This window comes from Kryptolebias marmoratus, linkage group LG4, assembly GCF_001649575.2.
Source record: "Kryptolebias marmoratus isolate JLee-2015 linkage group LG4, ASM164957v2, whole genome shotgun sequence".
Taxonomy (NCBI): Eukaryota; Metazoa; Chordata; class Actinopteri; order Cyprinodontiformes; family Rivulidae; genus Kryptolebias; species Kryptolebias marmoratus.
Genome location: NC_051433.1, coordinates 5,957,798 through 5,980,464, shown reverse-complemented (window position 1 = coordinate 5,980,464; position 22,667 = coordinate 5,957,798). Strand labels below are relative to the sequence as shown.

Sequence of the window (22,667 nt, the reverse complement as noted above, 5' to 3'; positions counted from 1 at the left end):
TGATAGCTTTCAGCTCACATGGTGTTACGCAGTTAAAGCTTTACTATAACCGCTTTATTTATTTTTTTGTTCAAGTGCTCACTCAAAAATGAGTCATTGTACAGAAAAGAAAAGACACCTGTGAAAGCAAACATGGAGAGACGTACTTTTTTAGTTTTCCATTCTACATTAGGGCTGCACAATATTTAAAAAAAAATCAATATTGGAATGTCAATGTGCACAATATCAATATTCTCCAAATTTCCAATAAGTTGCAGACACAAACCACATAACAAAACTAACTAGTAAAAGTAGCATTTCCTGTAAACATGCAGTGTGAATGCTGAGTGCTTAACGACTGCTGAAAATTGTTGAATAAGTTAACATTAAATAGTTAAAATTAAAATTTTCAGAACAAAATCTAAAACTAGCAAAACAGAAGCTAAAAGCTAAAAATAAAGCAAGTATTTTGAAAAAGATTTTTTAAAGAATCAGAGTTTTTGAAGAGATCTCAGTGCATTTCTATGAGAAACAAAAAATGTAAATTAAGTTAAATATTTTAAAACAATAAAACTTACAAACACCAAAAGTCATAGCATTGATCTCCTGAACACGATGAACATTTAGATGCCTGAATGACTGAAATAGCTGAAAGTACACCTAGGAAGTTAGTCCAAATAAACAGACAAAAGAAACTATGAGGCAAATAGTGGAGTAATATTCACACAAATATTTGGCAAACCCCTTTCCCTCCTAATGTCCAGAACCAACACATGAAGTGTCAGAAGTATCATGATGACAGAACTTGGGTTTATCACAACTGGTAGCATCATTAATATATCCTCTTAAAGTCATGCATTCCTGTTCACTTCCTATGTTTCAAAGATAATAGCTTAATCTAACATATCTTGTTTTGCTGTATTAGATCACTTTGTACTCACAGCAGCATATTTGTAGTTCCTGATATGATTTACAATGTATTTCTCAAGACTGTGCTTTACTAATCATTTTACCAGCAATGCTACTGTGTAAATATTAAGAATAAATAAAAAAGGCTCAGAATAACATCTAAAGATAATGTATGAGCAGCTATTTGTGAGCTGGCAAGAAACATCTGGACATTGAATATTAGTTGTTTTATGTTTTTGCTTATGTTTTGTTAAGTTTAACCTTTGAATATTTGTACTAATTGAAGAATTATAGAAAAGCCACATGAGAACAGTTTAGAAGCAACACCAAACCAGATCTACTTTTAAAAAGAAAGTTATGGATGTACAAAATGTTTCATTTCAGGGAAATGCGTTAAAAAGAAAAGTTAGATGGTTTAACTCGGCAAAGCAGTCAAGGTTTTTTTCCAAGCAAACAAAATAATCAACAGCTTGTAATGCTTTGGTGCAAAATGTAGAAACAAAAGCCTGAACTGAAGTTGAAAGAGAAGCATTAGAATGAATGGGAAGGGTTAGGGTTGGTGTGTTCCTGCATGAAAAATTATTTTCCTGCATTTTCCCTGAATGTGTCATTTTTCTCACCTTATTTAGAGCCCTTTAGTACTGAAACTGGTCATTCAGTGCATATTAGATGCTTTGTTCAGTACAGCAGTAAACTGTATTGTCAGAACAAGGAGCCTGCAAAATGATTTCCAACGAGCATTAAAGGGCAGAATGCTCTGAGCTTTTTAAACGTGGGTCACTGCCTTGCTTTTGTGCAACTGATGTGCACCCCAGAACTAAAAGGAGGACATTTATAAGAACACTTTTTTCTTTTCAGTGAGCTAGACCCAAGCCTTTGTTATGGCTGAGCTGAAAAAGGAAATCCTTTTCAGAACTGCCTGCTGAGCTAAACGGGTAGTGTAATCTGCGTTGTAGGTGATGTGTGTCAACTTTATGAGCACATCTGCAAGGCAAATGAATAATGTAATCATCTGACATATCTTGTCTGTGATCATGAATTATCTTTTCCCCAAATGCTTGTCACGACAACTCCCACTTTTCAGAATAACACTAAAATATTCTTGAGCTGCAGCTGCAGGTCCCTGTGTTAGCATTACATAAGGTTGAAGTAAAATATTCATCAAACTGCTTTGAACCACATCTGTATGCAGCTGTGTGCTGAGGAAACACTTTACTGTAAACCTGCCAACTACTCAAAGGTGGCTGCTGCTGCTCTGTTAAAAGGAGTTCACTCGCAAATGTGCTTGATTGCTTTTTGTGTATAGTTGTTTCTTTGCACGAGGCAGTGTGTGCCTTTGAATGTGTGTGTCACAGTGCACATTCATGTTCATGTCTATGAGTCAAAGAATCTGTTTAGCCTTCATCAGTATGCTGAGACGGTTCTTGTGTGCATTCGTTGGCTCCATTTAAAGCAAACATTTATGTCTCTGCAGTGCTTCTAGATGTAGTCGTCCCCTCTGTGTACTGGATCATGCAGTAAATGATGTCTTGCTGTTGTAGATGACGTTATGAGAAGGTTGTAAAGTTAAAGCCTTCCGGACAGTCAGACGGTCCATCAGGGCCAGCAGAACCATCTGGCATCAGGCTAACCTATGGATCCCTGGGAAGTCATAACTCAGGACCGCACCTAAATGACCACACACCACTCTCCATTAAGCATTTACTGTTTAATCCATGTAACCAGCCAGACTACTTTACCTCAGGTCAGAAGCCTACTCCCATTTTTGATTTTTTGATGGAGACTGTCATTCAGTTAGAGTGGGATCTGATTGATTGGCTAGTGAAAAAGTTTAATGTCGATAACATGATTGAGAAACCCAACTGAACCCACTGGTGAAATCGTATCATGCTGACCTTATGAGGCCCTGTTTAAACAATGCTGTTTTTAAGTAGAACTAGAAATTTCCTGTTGCAATTCGGCCACTTGTGTACATGACAACAGCAATTGGATTCTCTGACACAGGTCTCAGAGTGAAAGGTTTTGGAAACACCTGGCCTTAGAGTGAAACATCACAAGTGCACTAAAAACAGCTGCAATCAACATATGTTCTGTGCATGCACAATTAGATGTACATGCATTTACCATTTTGGAAGTAACTGCTTTCTCACTGGAAATACAAAAATCACAACGCTAGCTACTGACCTGGCATGGAAACTACAGCAGATTCAGGGAGGACAGGTGTTCAGGTGTTATTATTGCCCAACATTGAAAAATCTTTAACATTTGAAGGAGATCGTTCACGTGTAAACAGGGCCTAAGTGCACTGATGGTCTGGGAGTTGCTTTGTTAATTTTCAGCCTTCTAAATGTAAAAAAAAACAAAGAAAAAAACAGGAATTGCTAATTTATACAACAGACCTAAGGAGAAAGAAGAACAGAGGAATTGAATCTTAAAATGCAAGGACAATGCCTGCATTCATTAATGGAGAAGGAACAAACGCTGCATTAATGACAAAAGATTTGAGGCTTCCATGTGAGAGCAGGATCAGGAAAGCACTGCAGGAGATGCTCATTACTGCGGCCCACACTGAGTACTACCTGTGTGTGCGCTCACACAAGCATAATGTAAAAGTGAAAAGGAAAAAATGCAGAGCTCATGAAGGGCTTTTTTAACCTGTTTATAATTTCTACAGAATTACTGAAACCCATTTATGCACGGAACCACACACTGATAAGTCCTCGACAAGGAGGAAGCATCCCATGAGGTTTGTAACACTTCAGAATCTCAGACTTTATTAAGTTATACACACTGCAGGCTGTTCCTGTGGAGTATTAGATTAACTAATACATAAATAAGTAAATAAAAGTCTCTTATCCCATCTAATCAAAATCAAAAGCCCTGCCCAAATATTTAAAAAAAAAACTTGACCAAATGTGCTAACATTTATGGCCAAGCTTCATCCTGTATTAAATATATGATATTTTCCTAACAGAGCACTTCACTCTCAGACTGCAGGTTTACTTGTGGTTCCTAAAGTTTTTTAAAAGTAGAACGGGAAGCAGAGCTTTCAGTTATCAGACTCATCTCTTGTGAAATTTACTTTCAGTGCCTGTTAATGAGGCTGACACACGGTCCACTCACTAGGCTTTCAGATTTTTTACATTAGTATATAAAAAAGCTGAACTATGGGAACATGAAAAAGAAATAGTTAAAGAATTTGATTTCTACATTAGCAGGACTGTAGCACAACAAGGACTAAAGCTGTATGATGTATCTGACACAATAAATCATTTTAATTATATCAATCAACACATAATCATCACAAACTTGGATCTCATTGATCACAATAATAACAATAACTTTGCCTATTAACATACTTTCCTGCAATAACACAAGTTTATTTAGTCAAGTGATTCCTGCTTTTAACTTGAAGTCCTTTTGCTTTAAAATTATATTCAGCATCAACCCACCTTACATAAAATTATGACAAAGGCTTTTATATTCATGGCTTTTTTTCTTTTTTTTCCAGTTACAAAGCAGCGTAGCACATCTGAAATCAAGCCACTCTAAACCAAACTTTCTCTAAATCACAGCCCACATGTTTTATTGGCTTTTACTCACCTCAACACAATTATCACTTATGACTTGAAGGTTTATCCAATCAATGAAATAAAAGGGTACATCCTCTAATCATAGCCCGATGATATCTTATCCCACTGCAGAGCATCTCTCCACATGGCAGTGATCACAGAGGAATGCAGAAGATGAATCAATTTGTATTACACAGTATACCAGTACAAGAAAAAGGCTGTAATTTCTTGGCACTGACATCTGTACTGTTTTCATTTTGGTTGGGGGTGATACTTTCAGACCAACACTGTTTTCATGGGAGCTGTATTTTACATAATCTATATGCCATAGCTAGCATGTGTGTGTGTACATTTGTGTAAGGCCTTGTTTTTTTAAGTCTCTGCAGGCATAGAAAGCATGTCTTTTTGTCCTCCAAACAGCTGGGGTTTTCTTATTTTCAGAAATATGCATAAAGCCCACAAATTTGTTCATCTCCATCTGAAAAAGATGTTTATAAGCGGGCTCCAAAAGTAAATTTTTGGCTAATCCAGCAGTGCCAGAAAAAAACTGAACAACATACTAAACTAAAGATTTTTTTTTATAACATTTTCCAGTTTCTGGCATGCACACTCATTTTTAATCACATTTAGGAGCTATTTTCAATGAATCACAAAAGTTATTCAGAACTTTTATCAGTAACAAAGAAACACCATCAACAACTAGAAGCACTTAAAGAGCGCAAACTTCCACCAAGGAGGGACAAGTTAAAAAACACAACAATATTGTATTTCAGCTCAACTCTCAAATCCAAGTCAAATGAGGAGAGTTAACCTGGCTACAAGCCCACTTTTTCCATTATTGACTGCTACTGAGGCAGTTACAGGAACGTTGTTTAATTTGGCATTAGTAGTTTAGCTAAATGCTAAAACGACCTTTTCACATGCAGTAACATCAGGTATCTTGACCATAACTTGCAAGCTACTAAAATCAAGTCCATCAATTTCCTGTAATATCAAAAGTGGACCTCACCTTGCAGCCATGACAGAATTACAGCTACAGTGTGAAGTTATGAGCGTAAGTGTTGACATAAAGTGAAGAAGAGGCCCTTGTTTCAAGCTTGCAACATCAGTAAGGAGAACTGTAGCATGTTTGTATAAAAAAGGTGTGACATTCACAAAAATGTTGCAAATCTATGGCAGCAATTCTGAAAAAAAAAAGTTATTTTGTAAAAAGCCAACCAATAAATAGCAATAGCAATCACACCTTCAGCAATGGAGAAAGAACTATTGCAGCTGTGGTGGCTGACTGGAGAGAAAAAAAAAGTATGTGTTAAATAATTCATCAAATGTCCAAACGTCCATGAACAGAGCATATTTTTTTTGTAGTGTGTGCAAGTGTAAACACTAAAACTGGTGGTGTGAAAGGCTATGGGGAAAAATGAAATCAAGAATCGTATTAATCACTCCAGTATTGTGACAGGCAATACCTCCCATTGCTAAGCAACCAACTCCTCCAGGGCAAAAGTCAGAATGATGAGATTTACAAAGGGATCTCCTCTCGAAAGTTATGGAAACATCCATTGTGTGCCAGCAGATCAACACAGACTGTTCTTTCCCACTGCTCAGCAGCATGTGTTCTTTTTCAGTTATTAATTATTCAAACAAACACTGTGTATGCGATGATCAATACAGCAAACACATCATAAATCACTTGTTTTCCTTTTTTCCCCCTATGTTTCATTTAAACCAAACAAATAACACTGCTGATATCTTACCTTAAAGAGACGCAGTATGTTGGCCACCATGATGGACACAGAGCTGGAGGAGGCACCAATTACGCCCACCACCCGCTCAGGTTTGGTGATGATAGGTGCCCCCCCGCCGAGACATTTGACATCTGTCCCGTCCTTCTCGATAAGAGCCTGCACGAAGGTGAGCGACTGCTCCAAGGCGTGTGTGTCCCTGGAACAGGTGTCCAGGATTCGAGCTCCCAGCGTGATGTTAGGCAAGAGATTATTATCATTATTGATGCGATCAAGGGCAAAGAGCATGGCTTCTAGTCTGTGAATACCCTTCTCCTTTTTAAGCTCCCCACAAGGCTTGCCATCGTGACCCCTGGCATGTACTGGGAATAGCCCACCTAAGGAGATATCTCCGTCAATGCGGATGGAGTTTAAATGTGTTTGTCCGGGCCCTTTGGGTTTGGCAGCCTGAGAGGCCTTAGGGGAGCCGTAAAGAAGCAGCAACAGCAGCAGAATGTGGATGTTTCTTTGACAGCCGGTCCAATCCGGTCTACGTGCTGGGGGCTGAAACATGATAATGGCCTGAGCACACATCCACACCAGCAATCGGGAAACAACAAAAGCCAGGTATTATTTTATGATGGCCAGAGGGTTAATTGCAATGCCTCTTGAAGCAGTTGTCACAGAAAAGGTTTCCTCTCATGTCTCTTCCCTCGCCAAGGCATTCAATTAGAGAAGAATATGAGCTTGGCTCTTTCACAGGATGTAATCCTGTTCTCTTCTCCTCTTTCTCTCTCTCACTCCATCATCTGACCACTGTTGTGGGCAGCAGGTTTTGTGTCTTCTTGCTTATGGAGATCTTTCACTTGGGGCATTAGGAAGAACAAAGATGAACGCTAAGCTTTTTTTTTTCCTTCTGTCTCTCCCTCTTTCTCTTTGTGTTTCTTTCCTCTCCACCTCAATCAGAAGTTTTTAATCTCCGCTGTTCCCCTGGGCAGGGATTTGGTGTATGTCAGAGCCCTCAGGCCGTCTCAGGTCTACAGGCTTCAGAGTGAATTCCTGAAAGATGAAAAAGAGAAGTGAAGTGAGACAGTGCTCAGAGAAAACAGAAAAGGGCAAAGGAATTTGAATTACTATGAGACTTTCAATAGCTTTTTTTTTCAACTTAACCTTTTAACTACAGCATTATGAAGAAGGAGAAAACAGATATGCTTCCAAAATATTTTGTTTTATACATTTTACCAACATCTCCATCTGAATCTGTCTGAAACTTGAATCCCCATAATTCATTTTCACCTATCAACCTTGTCAGAAGATGCAATCACAATTTTTCTACATTCTTTTACTTCTTTCTCTCTAACATCAAACTTTGAAACTGAAAACACTAACTACTTTATGAACAAAAGCTGCCTTGTTAGTATTAGCAGTACAAGCCCACAAATCATTACCATCGCTTTTTCAAAGTCTGTCAAATCATTAAGAGTATTTTAGGTTTAAAAGAAAGTTCAAAAGGCTCAAATTAGCTTCTGATAAAGATGAAATCTTTTTCTACCTGATGGACCACTTCAGTATTACCCAGGGATGAGTATTTATGAAAGGCAAAATGAATATCACATATTATAATAGATGGAACTCATATGTGGGTCTCTCAGTCTCTCAGGCATTTCTAAATCTGAGGCTGGCAAGAAAGAAAAATGTAACAAAACCAGCAAAAGTAAGCCATGAGAAATTAGTCTGAAACGGTCATTGTGCTATTTAAACATGAAAATTGGGTAATAAACTGTAGCAACCACAAAAATGGCTATAAGTCAGTCAGATTTACAGATAATGAGCTAAAATTAACTGTGGTAGTAGATGTGAGTCATTCCCATCACATGTGCCAAGTGCAAATAGATCACATGAGATCTTTGTTTACGAGTTTGGCACGCAAAACAGGAGCCAATTCCCTCAGAAAATGCTATTTTCAGTTTGTGCTGTGATCATCCTGGGGTTTTGAAGTTGGATAAGACAAATAACGATACAATCTGCTGAGAAATGAAGACGCATAAGAAAATGCACAATCGCTGAGTTAAAACTTAATTGGTACTTGCTCATATTAATGAACAGCTTTAAGCTTTAACAGCACTGAAACAGGTGAGGTGTGTAAAAATCCACTTCCAGTAGCACTTTCATTTAGTCACAGAAGAATGTGTTCATTTTATGGCACATTTGGTTGTTAGGTAATTTTACCATGAAAGACTAAGATTTTTTTAATGCAGCTCTGTGTTGGCCGGTGTTCATATCAGACTACTTCCACAGGCCTAAGCCGGCACATCTTTATTGATGCTCTGTGTGTCAAAATAGTCATACTTATTGATTTAATTCTCTTGTTTTTAATAAATGTCACTTATTTGATTAAAAGTTCAACATTAGAGTGTAGAAGTGCTGAATCAGTTGTTTTGTTTCCACTGTGGTTGTGTTTATGTTGCAGTTGTGAACTATCACAGTGGTTGAGTTTGACTAATGAAATCCCTGAACCATCTGGACAAATGTCTTTATTTCTTGACATTGACAACAAACAGACTGAACCAAAGTAAAAGCTGCACTGTTTTGTGTGCTTTTACAACTCCATTGTCAATAAAAAAACAACAACTCAAAACAAGAGGCAAATCTTGAATGCAAATAGCTGTGTGGGGTCTTTAACCTTTTTTTCCCTGGTTGACAGAAACTTTAGATAATTACAAACTACATGAACTCACAATAAACTCCAGCAATAACTGCAGTAAGCCTATAAAACTATTTAGATTTTATGAGGCAGTGGTCACATATAAAACTAGCCATCCATCCAACCATCCATTTCTTTTTTACCTGCTTGATCCTGTTCAGAACCACAGGGAGCTCGTGTCTATCTTCAGCTGGATTTAGCCTGTACAGGTCACCGGTCCATCACAGGGCCACATAGACAAACAACCACCACACACACTCACACCTGAGGGTAATTTAGAAACTCAAATTACCCTAACATGCATGTTTTGGACAGTGGAAGGAAACATAAAGAAAAATATATGGGAAGAACATGTAAAGACTGGTGAGGCGACAGAAATAACCCTTGCAATGTTGTGCCACCTCTTACAAAATCCGCTCAGCTGTATTAAAAGTTGATTTTAAAATGTTTTAAACCAAATTTGGGCAACAGTCTAAATCACGCATAAATCAAATGTAGCTCATTCTGCATGAAAATCCAAAATTCATGCTTTTGTTTTCTTAACCGGCTTTTGATGTGCTGCCCAAACTGTAAAAAGCAATGAGACAATTTTACCAAGATTTACAAATTCAGGAATGCAGCAGTCAAGACTAGCATTGTGAAAACAAAACAGGAAAAAGCAGTAAGCTGTTCTCTAATATGGAGTTTATCAAATAGGGAGTGTTTTTAAGACTAGGCTTAACTCTTTTCTTTTTGATAAATCCTAGTTAGGCTTTACTTGGGTTTCCTGAGCGATTCCCTAGTTATGCTGCTAGGAGGACATACTGACCACATTTGTTCACTCTACTGCTGTCTTTACTCCCTCTCTTCTCCATGTTTGTATTTACATCTATTGCTGTCTGTAACCTGTGTTTTTCTTTGTTTTTCTTACAATAGAAACTACAGCTGGACCACTTGCTGTTTGTCTGTGTCTTTTCCATGTCCTCTCATCTCCCAGCCTTTGTCACCATTCAAACTTGTGTAGATACCTATATGTTTCTCTTGTATACTTGTTTTTGTGTGTTTGTTTGTTTCTGCTTTCCTCAATAAAGAATTGTTCTTTTGATTTTCACCCAGTCCGTCTGTGGGCTCATGGTCACAATAAAGCCAGAATTCATCAAAGCTAATATTTATGTCCATCAGTATGGCAACTAGCACCACAACAGTCATATGTCAAAATGTAGTTGCCCATTCTTTGCAGAGGAATAACACACATTCATCACATGTGGAAGAAGTGACTGGGTGGTAGAGGAAATGTCTTTTGACATCTATCTTTTTTCTGCTGCCAAAGCAACAAAGAACCTCCTCCAACTTCTTTGGCCGTCCTTTTTGAAATGGATTTACACCAAAATAAGCTGAGCCAACACAGATGCTGTGGGATTTGGCTTTGCAACACAATCCATAATATTAATATCAATAAAACCTCAAAGAGATGAGGTTACTCAAATAGTGGAAGTTAAGTGTCTTGAGTTAAACCACAAGTTGCACAAACGTCCCACTCATTTTTCATTAAACATCACTGGAGTCATTTATTAAAGGTTATCAGACCTTAAATGTTGTACAACAATGGAGAAACAGTGAGCTTTATCTATCTGTTTTAAAATGAGAAAGGAGAGCATTAATTACAAATATGATTATTTTCTGTGTTCAGCTCAAATAACTGCAATTAGGCAAAAACTATTCTGTAGCAATATCGAAATGGAAAATACTAAAAAAGTATATCTATTTCCATCATCAGTGTGCTTAAAAATACAAAGATATTGTATCTTTTGTCCATATCTCTCAGGATCTGGCAATATATATGTAAAAAAAGATCATAACAGATTCTGGTGATGTTATGTGTCCATTCCAAGTAATTAGGCAATTAGGCAATATGAGCTCTGATTCAAATCCATTAACACAACAGATAGTGGTCTTTCTTTCAAAAGGTTGCTACTTAAAGGTTCATATATTTAAATTTTAAAAATAAAAACAACTTTTTTCATAAAACCTTATTGTCCTGCTCATTGATATAAGGTGGATTCAGCTGCATTGTTTCACAGCTGTGGGTGAATTTTAGTCTTCACTGATTCAAGGGCTGTAAACAACCTTGTGTGGCACATAAGGCACGTATTGTACCGCTAGATTCTGAGTTTCTATACTCCTTCCTCACATCTCCACACTGTAACATGATTATTACCTCTATTCTCTTTTTCATCGCTAATACTCCCACACGACGTGCACATGCCAGAAAAACACACAAAACGCACCCCTACAAGCCATCCTGTATGTAGATGTCTGCAGCGTGTTAAGTCGTGCAACCGTAATGAATTCTGAATGAACAATCTCCTTGCACACAGTAGCAGAATAGGGTTGTAGACATTGGTTTTCCAGCAGAGTGGGTTAAAGCCTTGGATCAGCAATGGCTGAGATTCATTGAGAGCATATTGGAAGTGACAAGGTCCTTTGAATACACCCAACTATCTGCTACTGAGTGAGAAGTAATTTTTCAGACTTGATTCACTGCAGGTCTGTTTAAACTGCTGCAGAACAGATGACAACTGGGAGGGCAGCCAACTCACCTTAGCCTCCATAACCAAATGCACACCAGAAAGCAGAGTGTCTGGCATTAGAGCAAACACTGAGATGAAGGGAGAAAGTTCTGCTGCTAACCCTGCGTGGTACAGCTAGGCAAAAGGGGGAAAAAAGTCCAGCTGTGAGCAGTGAATTGCTCAAATAAGAAACTGTTCTAGTAGACTGCAGAATCAAAGCTAGTGTCATCAAACTTTATGATTGTGGAAAGGAAAAGCTGCTGGGACGACAGTTCATAAGTCCTCTTCAGAATGAAAAAAGATTTGCCAGTCTGTGCAAAAAGATCACACATCTCAGATTACATAAAATACTTTGTAGATAGGCTTGTTCTGCGATATTTCAGATCAATATCGTGTGGTGTTTACTTTCTGACCTGAATGTAAATAATTTTATCTTTAATAACTTGGAGCATCTCAGTGCAATCTCAGCAGTCCTGTCATACCCTATGAAATAATCATCTCAGAAACTATCATTACTTATCTGAAACTCGAGTTTTATTTTAAATAACCACTGAGGTTCTGACAAACACATCTTTAGGACTTTATTCAATAGAGCATGTAGTGGTACCCATAAGTGTCTTAGGTTTTTTTCCACAGCTCAAATATAATCCATAGTACAGTATGTAACACAGTTGCAGTGCTGCAGCTCTCTCTTGCTTTTAAAACAGAGCAACACATTGTGGCAAAGAAAACGGGTTGCAAAGGCACCATATTAGATGAAATGCATGTGTATTTACAGATGGCCCTTTAATGGCATACCTCTACAAACATGTCCAACGCAAATTTGAGGAAAACAACAGAAAATACTTACCAGCTACAAAATGTCAAAGACAGCTGCGGGAAAAACTAGAGATTCATATCAGGAGAACAACCTTTCTTCAGGTGCTAAAACATATTTCAATATTCATTTTAAAAGGCCAAACAATAACCTTCAGGCAAATAAGTATGTGTTGCAACACAATTTGCAAACTGCAGCATCGAAATCTATGCCAACTCTTTAATAAGCCCATAACCTGTAAGCAAATGAAGTACTGAGCAAAAAGTCTTGAGTCAGTCCGGATTTTTTTATACTTTGTGTCCAGGGAACCAGTGGTTCCTAATCAATAAATTTTCAGGCTTTCTGAAGGCTTTCTTAGGATTTTGGCCACTTCTTTTAAAACTGTTTTTGTTCTTGTTTTACGTATTTATTTAGTTGCTGTTGTTCAGTCACTTTCAGTGTCGAATCTACAGCCTCTAAACTCAAGGGATGAGCCATTGTTGTGGCCACACATGACTATTATCCCACTTATTTATCCACACTGTCATTTTATAGGTTTTGTCATCCTACAATATTTGTTTTCTTCTTTGTGCAATGTCATGCAAATAAAATCCAAATAAATATGTAGTCAGATCATGACTGAATATAGCTTAGCATAAAAAAATAAAGCATAGCATCAAAAACTTCTCTGTTTTGGCTACTACTTCATTTTCTGTGAGAAGCTGTGTTGCAGTAGATAAGTGGTTTTATTGTTTGTTTGCGTGTTTGTTATTAATTATTTTTTCAGTTTTTCTTGAAGTTCTTTTTTTTCTTTGCAAGTAATATATTTCACACTGATGAACTTTGTTTCAAAATAATGGTTTGTGGGGAAAACCATTAGCTTTTTTAGATGTATGAAGATGCTGCAAAGATTAAGAACAAGTGACATCATACATAAAGTGGGACATGCTGTATATTGTTTATTGATGTTATAATAGTTGCATTACTGTGAGAACATTTAAAGTGAGACAAGCTGCACTACCACTAACAAGGATGTGAGCAGGAACTTAATTTCTCTCATTCATAAGTTATCTTAAAAATATAATTGGATTACAATCTTACAAAACAATAGAAGCAATATGATTTCTCTAAATTGTTTACGTAGTCATTAATTCCCTTTTTTTTCATGTTTAATTTCTTGTCATCTACAGTGGTGTGCTATAGAATCTCTCACAGCCCCCAGTTCCCACAGCTAAACTAAACTAAAGACCCTCTGTTCTTACTGTGTACTTTAATAAAACCTAAACTTTCTACAAAATAATAAACTTACTAAGTGTTTCTGACCAAATTATCAAACGAAATGGAGCTTTTGCTCACAAAAGACAAGCAATTTTGACAGTCTGTGTTACTTTCTTCGGGACAGACTGAATAAATTAAATTTAAAGAACGTTTTTCAAATCATGTTGACCACTCAAATTAATTTGAAGTATGAGCCACATTCGCCCACTCCCGCAGCACTTTGTTCTGCATTAAGAGGAAATCTTTTTTTATACACCACAACAAATTCGTTGGTTCAAGCTGGGGTTTAGTGTCTTGGACAAGGACATTTTGACATGTGAACTGTGAAAGCAGGAAACATGTCTGCCCTTTGAAATGTTGGAGAGCAGTTCTATTTCCTGAACCACAGCCAACTAATATGAACCACCAGCAAACCGGAGTTTTCTGAGATAACATTTATTCTCAGCAGTCCCTGTTGCTGAAACCTTTTCTTGTGCAAAACTGAACCATGAAATAAACTAATAGATGAATGGCACATTATGTAGCTTATCCCATCAGTCACAAACTCACATTCTCTCCTGTCAGGTTCTTAAACAGTCAGAGTCATTTCCTCTGACAGCTACCTCTTTCAGACTGTTTTTTTTTTCTTTTCTTTTTTGTTCCTGAGCTCATCATCTTCATGGCTGTTAGACAGATTTTGTTCCTGTTCACTTCCACACTAAAAATGTCTGAAGACGTCTTGAACTTGTTTTCAGCCATCATTAATTAATTTTCTTTCCGACAGCCTAACATGTTGCGTGAGACTCGACTTGACACTTGTGTAGGTTAAACTGGGCCAGCCCAACACTTTGAGGGATGACTGTAAATCTTACAGGACATACCCCAGCAAAAAAAAAAAAAAGGTCATGCTGGACTGTTGCCATCTCCATTCATTGACAATATGCAACGTTAAAACTGCAGAACATTTTGACTATATAGAAGACATTTTTTTAGATCCACTTTCCTGTTACATGTCTTGTATGTAAGCCAATAAAAACAAGACTCAGGAAAGATCTGCAAATATAGCTACTCTGCACTTTGGTTGCTATGAGTAACAATGCTACAAAAAGAATCTCTTCACCTAAAAAACGTGTCTGTCTGATCAATTCAATCTGCCTAGCCTTAAAATGCACTTCACCTGAAAACAGGAAGGCTGTGGTCTTTGAAGCAGGCAAATCTGATCTGCAGACCCGGCACTACACCTTCACACTGCCTCGTACTTTTCATCACTTCACATTATAGATCTCACAGCTTTTCTCCAGTCACTTTACAGTTCTGTCGTTGCTGCAAGAGAAACATTAGAAATCCAGACAAAGATACATTTGAAATGAATGCTTATTTGTTTTCAGCAGATTATTCTGAGACGTGAGCAGCTGCTGGATGGCCAAGCAGGCCAGAGAAACTTTTAGAGATGGCTCTCCTCTCACACATGGGCAAGAGGGGTTCTCTAATTGACACTCCAGCATGTTGATGCTGCACAGAAGATCAATAGGAAGGTAGAAGTAGTGCTGTCCTGAGGAAAATGAATGGAGAGAGCAGGGCTTGGCTGCACACAAGAGCTTAGTGGAGGCTGCCACTTTGTTTCTAATGAAAGAATAAAACGACTGAAATAACCTTAAAAAGGCCATCAATATGGTGGATCAAACCTGTAAGTGCTCAAGGGGCTATACTTTTTTTTGAGCAGCAAAATTAGAAAACTGCAATGCAATTATGGCAAATAGAGCCGTCCATTTGTCACTGAGCTGCAACTCAGCAACATCCCACAGTAATTCTCACCTTAATAATTTTGTCACTGTTGTAAAAAAATAACAATTAAACCTTTGCTTATTCCAGCACTTCAAAACACTTTTTGCATTCTATATCATCAGCATTATTCAGCATTTTTCTAATCAGTGTGGATGACTGCTTTATACTTATTTATGACAAATTTCAAATCACAGCAAGACCGTCAAGCACTTCGGTCCTTTCAGCTTAAAAGTGAGCGATCCTGTATGGTAAGACTCAGGTTTCTAAATATCTGCACCTTGCAACGCCTTGCAAGAGAGAACAGCAGCTGAGACTTTATTTGCAGAATGCCTTATTATTGCCCACCACCAAAGGCGAAGCCAGAGTGATTATGTATGTGTGTGTGGCGGGGGGGGGCGTATGACAAGATGGCCACCATAGCTAACTGACTTTAGCCTACACAAAAACGGCTATACCTCAATCAAGTCTTTTATAGATGATAGAAGACATCACAATCTGAGCGTCATCATTTCTCGTCATAAGATGAATGCAGTGTGGCATGAAAGGTGATGGGCAATAAGCATTCCTCCATGGAATATGAGGCCTTTGTTTGTTTTCTTCTGTTTGTCATTTCTCCTGTTTATAAAAGCCGAACAGGTTATAAATGGTGTGGAACTGTTAGAATACAGCTAATCAGAATCAATTTCCACTTTAATTATGAATACAACTTTTTCTAAGTACAAATTTCTTTTCAATCATGTGGAAAATTAACAATGTGTGTATTTTCAATTTCCGCAAATTTCCACAGTACATTCTTCACAACACTTTACTTTCTGACTTAATGGAAACTCTCACAGTTCTGACTTTCAGTCGAGATAAATAAAACATTATTATTATTATTTCCTGCAACCAAAGAGTTAAAGGCAGACATTAATGTTTTGGCCCATGTCTTTGTGTGTGTATGACTGTCTTTCATTAAAACATCTCATGAGTCACTGGACAAAGCTTATTAAAACTTGCAGGAAGCAATCACTGATTAACTGCTGGAATTAACCTGATTTGAGAATGCTGCCACATCGAACTGACCTTTAAAACACAAAGGTAGCTACAACTCATTCAGTTTTACAAATATTGACTTCAAATATGGTGTGGTAGTAGCTGAAAGTGATTCCCAAATCATACTCTGAGTGCTATTTTTTGTATTTTTTTAGCCATTAACTATTTGTAGTATATTTTATCAAAACTCAAGAAACAATCATTGGATGTACATCTGCAATTAATGAACTTTTGGAGCCAATCCATATCAGATGATTGGCATTTGTGTAATTATTTAATCTGAGACAATGTTGACCAGTTTCACTGTGTAGATTTTAAGTTTGAGATTTAAAACTTTATGTTTTCTTTAGAGACAAACGGCATTTTGGATAACTGAATCATTTGCTGTGACAGGCAGCAAGAGTGGAGAAATGTAACACAAAACAACATTATTATTGTTGCACCATTTAGATGGATTTCTTCATCAAAGTGAAGATGAGATGATCTAACCTTCCTGTGGCCTTCAGGTCAAACTGACCCAAAGTTACAAGGACTTCTCTACCTCTCGTCTCTCTCTCTTTTAAAGGCTTTGGGAGGGTTAAACATTAAACATATATTGCTTTAAATCAGTACAGAGCACATGCAGGAATTATTTTTCTTTCCCTAATCAGTTCATTGTTACTGATGAATAGACTCTTGTTGCCCAGAAAATAAATTTGTCTTTTGAGTGAGCATATTCTAAACACTAACAGGTAAGGGGGTTTGGTTTTAGCAATAGAAATAAATTTAAGCTGCCAAAAGAGATTAATTACTGATGGCCATATTCTGCAGTTCTCTTTTGATCCCAGGCTTTAGCTCATATTTGCATATAGTGCCCCAAATCAGCCTTTTCTCATACAAACCAAGAGGACTGATAGATCAAAAAAAAAAAGAAAAAAAGTACAGACAATGCATATTTTTCACCAGCCACAATAGTTAATTGCCTTTTTGCATCACACAGATACTTGTTTCAGCACATTTTGCAGAGATAATAAGGTATTCTGCAAAAAAACAAAGGATGAGGTCCACAAGAAAGTATCAGTGGTTAATAAACAAATTCCTGTCCATTTTTGCCTCTGATTGGTGAGGCTTTTGGGTTAGGGCTAAACAAAAAGAAAGACTTGTTTCTAGTAGAATACATGTGGAAATATAATAAATCTCAGTGACGTGTCAAGCTAAAAACTTGTACATCAGGTTGGCATGACATTAAATTTTAATCAGAGATAATGGCTATCACTACAATTATTATCAGCTTTCTTTGTTCAGCTGTTTTTTTTTCCCCTCTCGGATTGTAGGTATGCTCATTTAAAATGAAGCGTTTGATCATTTTTTGACACATCTTCCACTTTAAAAACACCAGTCACCTGCTGTTTAATTCAGTCAAAAGAAACAGATTGTAGAGAGTTGTGCAGAATATCAAACATAATAAATCATTATGGGCAAATTTGCAAAGTAACTTAAAAAAAAATATCTATCTACTTTCAATGACAGTTATTTCCATCATCGCAGGTGAATGTCAGGAATTTAAACGTTTAGACTTGAAAAATAAAAAATGCTCCTGTTTAATAGTTAAAAGTATGAAAATGATTGTACTTCTTGTCAAATGAGATAAATTAATTTTAATGATTGAATAAACTAGCATAAAAATCCTCAGTAATCTAGTTTTAATAGTTTAATCAATTTTCTAATTAATTTACAGTGTTGTTTGAAATATACCAGCAGCGTAACGGACTTGGCCTGTATGATCAGCAATATTAATGCACGTTTCTGCATCCTAAACTAAATAAATGCCTGCAGGTTTCTGTGACAATGTCCAGCACATATAAGGCTAAGAATGTACACTGTTCGTCACAGAAAGAGTCTCAATTCTTACTGCCAGTTCAAACCAGGAAGTCTTATTACAAACTTGTCAGAAGTAGATCACACAAAGCTTAAGTTTCCCTGGTGATGAGTAAAAAAAAGCTAACTTTGTCATCCAAAACTGTGTCTATACACTGGTATAAACAGCAACTTAATTAAAACATGAAAATACTTACTGTTTTATTAGCGTGACTAATGATTTATATATATATTTTTTCTAATTCGTTTTTTATTAAACGTTTTGAGGAGGGTACGATAACATAAACGATCAAATATATATATACACATACATATGCAAACATGTTTACATACTGTAAATACGTGAGGAAGAAAAAAAAAAGAATAATAAGTAAATAACTAAAGAAAGAAAACCCTTAATTACATGGCTATCACAGAAGGTCTATATCTATTCAGTAAGGTGTAAATTATGAGTCAGGTCTATAATTGTCCTTTTTTTATTTGTTTAAAAACAACATTTCCTCTCACTCTGAGGAAGAAAGTGAAATTCTCTGTTACAGTTATATCTCTTACATTATATAACCATTGCTGTAAAGTATGGGGATCTTATTATTGCCTTTTTATTTGCCAACAACAGAATTATTGTTAAAAATAAAGTTCCTCTTCACATGATCCTTCATATCTCTTTATATAAGACACATAACCTTGCCTTCTTTAGGTGTTGCATAACTCAGTATGGTTTCAGTTGTAAAGTGAGCACTTGACCAAAACAAGTATAATTTATGACACCTCCAAAATATATGTGTGTGATTTGCCTCTCTATCTCTAGATCTCCACCAACTGAAGTGTTAAAACTTGGTCCGTTAGGACTTGAGTTTAGGTCCAATAAAATAACAGGTTGGATTTTATTCCATGCACATACCTTTTCAACTCTGAAGTCTACTTTATTTTGGGTTTAATGAAACTTTCCAAACAAAGTTAAGATGGTTGCCATAGCTAAACAATCTTAGCAAACACAAAACTGTCTGTAACAGCCAATTTCACAGGTATCAAGTTCAAACCTAATGTGATAGTAGCTGATAGTCATTCACAGCACATATACTCTGAGTGTGACATCTCCTCATATTGCAGACTCTTGCATTGCTCAACATAAGACAATCTAAGTCTAAAACTCTGGCATGAAAAGCAAGGGGTGATATGTGTTCCTTCAAGGAATGCTAGGCCTTTAATTTAAAAAGAAAAACAGAGGAAGAGAGTTTAGGTCTAAATAAGAAGTTTGTAGACTAATTCAGAAAACACTTAATGGCTGCATCTGTTTAAATTAATGGAATCATGACTGCTGTATTGTACTGATTGATAAACTTTCTGCAAAACACTTTAGGTCAGAGCGAAAAAAAAAACATTACAGAACATAACAGAAAACAAAATTAATGAACAGATACCAATTTATCTTCTTTAAAATTTGATGTACTTTGTCACCGCAATGAGAGATGGGAGTTGAGAGCCTGAACGCTTAAAATCTCTGCAGCATTAATTAAAAGAAACCACAAAAATGCCATCAACAATTGTGATTTATTTGGAACAATGAGATATGAGGTAAATCTTGCTAAGACATGATATTATGTAATTGCTGGCTGCGGCCGTTTGATTTCTCTTCACTAAGATCCCTGAGGAAACAAGTGGTGTAATTTATCTCATGAAATATCAACTTTATGACAACCACACCAGAGAGCTGCCCTCTTTCTGTGCCAGCTCCCCAGATTTTAGGACACGCATGCAGGGCTTAAAAACACAAGACCAGAGCTGTGCTTTTTTTTCTTGTATCACAGCAAATGTAATGTGTTTTGAAGACAGAGTAAGTGATTTGGAAGGCAAGGTTGAAGAAGTGGGGAGGGGAGGGGTGGAAGAAATGAGCCGTCCCTAAACTTTCTGTTTACTCGCACTGGATGCTTTTCAGTGTGAGCTAATGGAGGGCTAAGATCACTGAGCTGCATCTAGCAGGAGATAAATGGACTGAAATGTGAGAACAAGCCCTGATTCTCCTGCCCTGGAGGAGAGGAGGGAGAAAACTGGTGCTGCTTAAAAAGGATGAAGATGCTATGAGGGGAAACCCATCAGGGAGTCAGAAGAGCATATTAAAAACTGTTGACTTCCTGTTCGCTGAATGGCTGATTCAATGATGATCGTCTTGCAATAACAATGAAATGCATGCTCCAACAATCTGCACTCCTCTCCCCTGATTTTTACAGAGTTCATATTTTTGTCAGGGTTCCCATATGATTGAATTTTTTAAAAGAAAAAAGAAAAAAAAACACTTCTCTACTTGTTATTCATCACCATTACCACCTTTCTTGCCAGTAAAGCTTTCAATTCCTACCCATCATTACATGCACACCTTGGGGCCTGGATTGAATATGATTCAGAGGGTAAGTTTGAATGTTGAATCTACAGGTTAAAACATATCTTGGTCTCTTAAGGCCTCTGGCACTGGAGTCAGCTCTCACTAAATATGTGAGCCTGGTTAATGGCCCAGTGAAAAGACGGCAGGCGTGAGGTGAACCATCTCCAGTCTCCTGTTGACTCTGAGCGTTGCTTGGTAATGATGCCTAACATACTTCATCTTGTGGGTCAAATACAATCTTTTTTAACCTTGTACTCTGGAATAGAAACTGTTCCAGTGAGGTGTTTACAGAGCTTGAGCAAGAAGACAGACTATATCACAAGCCATCACGGTCTAGCATGTCTTAGCAAGTGTTTCTGGGTGAAGGGAGAGGTGGAAGGGGGGCACAATCAATACAGAGAACTGCTACTTCTCAGACACATTGATTGATTTACTGTATCTGTGGAGCTGGACCTGCCTGTCTGTCAGGATTAAGGAATTATGTCTTATCAAACCTGTGACCCTGACAGACCTATTTCCAACAGAATCACTTGGAGCTGCAACATATGGAAAACTAGGGCATATCAGAAAGAAGGATGGCTTTGGAGGGATGGTGTGTGTTAAGATAATGGGAGCAATATGATGGATAGTGACACACACACCAAGCATCTGTGTGATAGCTGCAGTTAAGATCTGACCAAAAGCCTGTTTATCGGATCTGAATCCTATCGACTCTCTTCAAATAAACTGTTAAAGGAAGACTTTCATGACAGAGTGAAGTATCAAAAGCAATCCTTATTACCAGTTCAAAACCATTTCAATGTGCTGGAGGCCCAGAACTATGAGGAGTAAATACCAAAAGCCTCCCTTTTGAATAAAATATCATTTTAAAATATCAGGGGAAGATGATGCAGAGTGGCTTAATTATTTGAAAGTTCAAGTATGTGGCTAATATTATTTGGAAACAAACTGTAAACCTGGAAGCACAGCAAAAAAAAAAAACACCAGCAGAGAACAAGATGCAGCCCAACATTCTCCACATTCACAACAGGCAAGTCACAAAAATCCTGTAAAATGTTAAAACTCTGCAAAAGCATCTTACAGCTCTGCTCTAATCAAGCTTCTATAACAGCGGTCTTCAACTAAAATTCACTGAGGTTCACCTAAAGAAATTTATTGTAAAATAAACTGTATTTTAGTGACAGCCACCACTGTAAGTGCTGGGAAAGCTGTGCCACTTAAAATGAATTACCATAACAAATAGAAAAGCTGCACTGCTTAAAGTGATTTATTGTAAATGTTGTAAAGCTGTGCTGTATGCAAGTAAAAAACTATAAATTTATATCAAAAAATAATGATTTCATTCTGTTGAAATTTAGCAACAAATCTGGGTCCAGATAAGACTTCCTTTTGGTCCGAATCTGGACTGCGTTCCACCATTTGGAAACCTCAATTCTGTATCCTTGACCTATTCTTTGTTTTCTAATGCCACAGACTTTCAGTACAGCCAGAAGTGTGACTCAGTCTTTCTCATACACACCTGACTAAAATAATAGAGTTTAAATGATCTTTCTGTGTCTGACACAACATGGAGCCCATTTTTTATCAAGCGAAGAAGAAGCAATCTAAATATATAAAATCAAGACTTGTAATCTATGCAACATTTTGAATTGCAGGGCACAAATAAAAGGCAGCTGAGCAATCTAATCAATCATTTATTCATTCATTGATAATCCACCCAAGATGATCACAACCAATATGTGAAGTGATTAATAATGCAAGTAATCCTGAAGCCAGGAGCTCCTCTGTGACATTTATCTAATTATTTTGGGGGACAAAAAGTTTGGGACAAAAAGCGGTGAGAAAATGTCGATTTGGCATCGGGGAATGGATTTTCTGACAGTGTACAAATAGAGATAGAACAATTAATCAGTCAGCTGATTAGTTGGCATTTTCAGATAATCAGCACTGGCTGCAGATTACCACACTGGGCTGAAAAGAAAATATAGAAACGATTGCAGTTTTTATTTTTTCAGGTTAGCTGGTGAGGAGCAATATCTTTAATTACTTGTGGTCATTTGTTAAGGTGATAAATTATATTTTGGGATATTTAAATTAATTACACTGCAAACTGAGTGAGTGGA

General features: G+C 37.1%; 1 protein-coding gene across 1 annotated transcript in view; it reads right to left on the bottom strand.

The window, feature by feature from the left end:
- The window catches only part of LOC108231655 (metabotropic glutamate receptor 4), a 173,065-nt gene that overhangs the window by 123,037 nt on the left and 27,361 nt on the right, over positions 1-22,667 (bottom strand). Inside the window, exon 2 of the mRNA XM_037975497.1 lies at positions 6,215-7,240. Within this exon, the coding sequence (XP_037831425.1) occupies positions 6,215-6,775 (561 nt within the window). The 5' untranslated portion in view covers positions 6,776-7,240. The remainder of the gene's footprint in view (positions 1-6,214; positions 7,241-22,667) is intronic.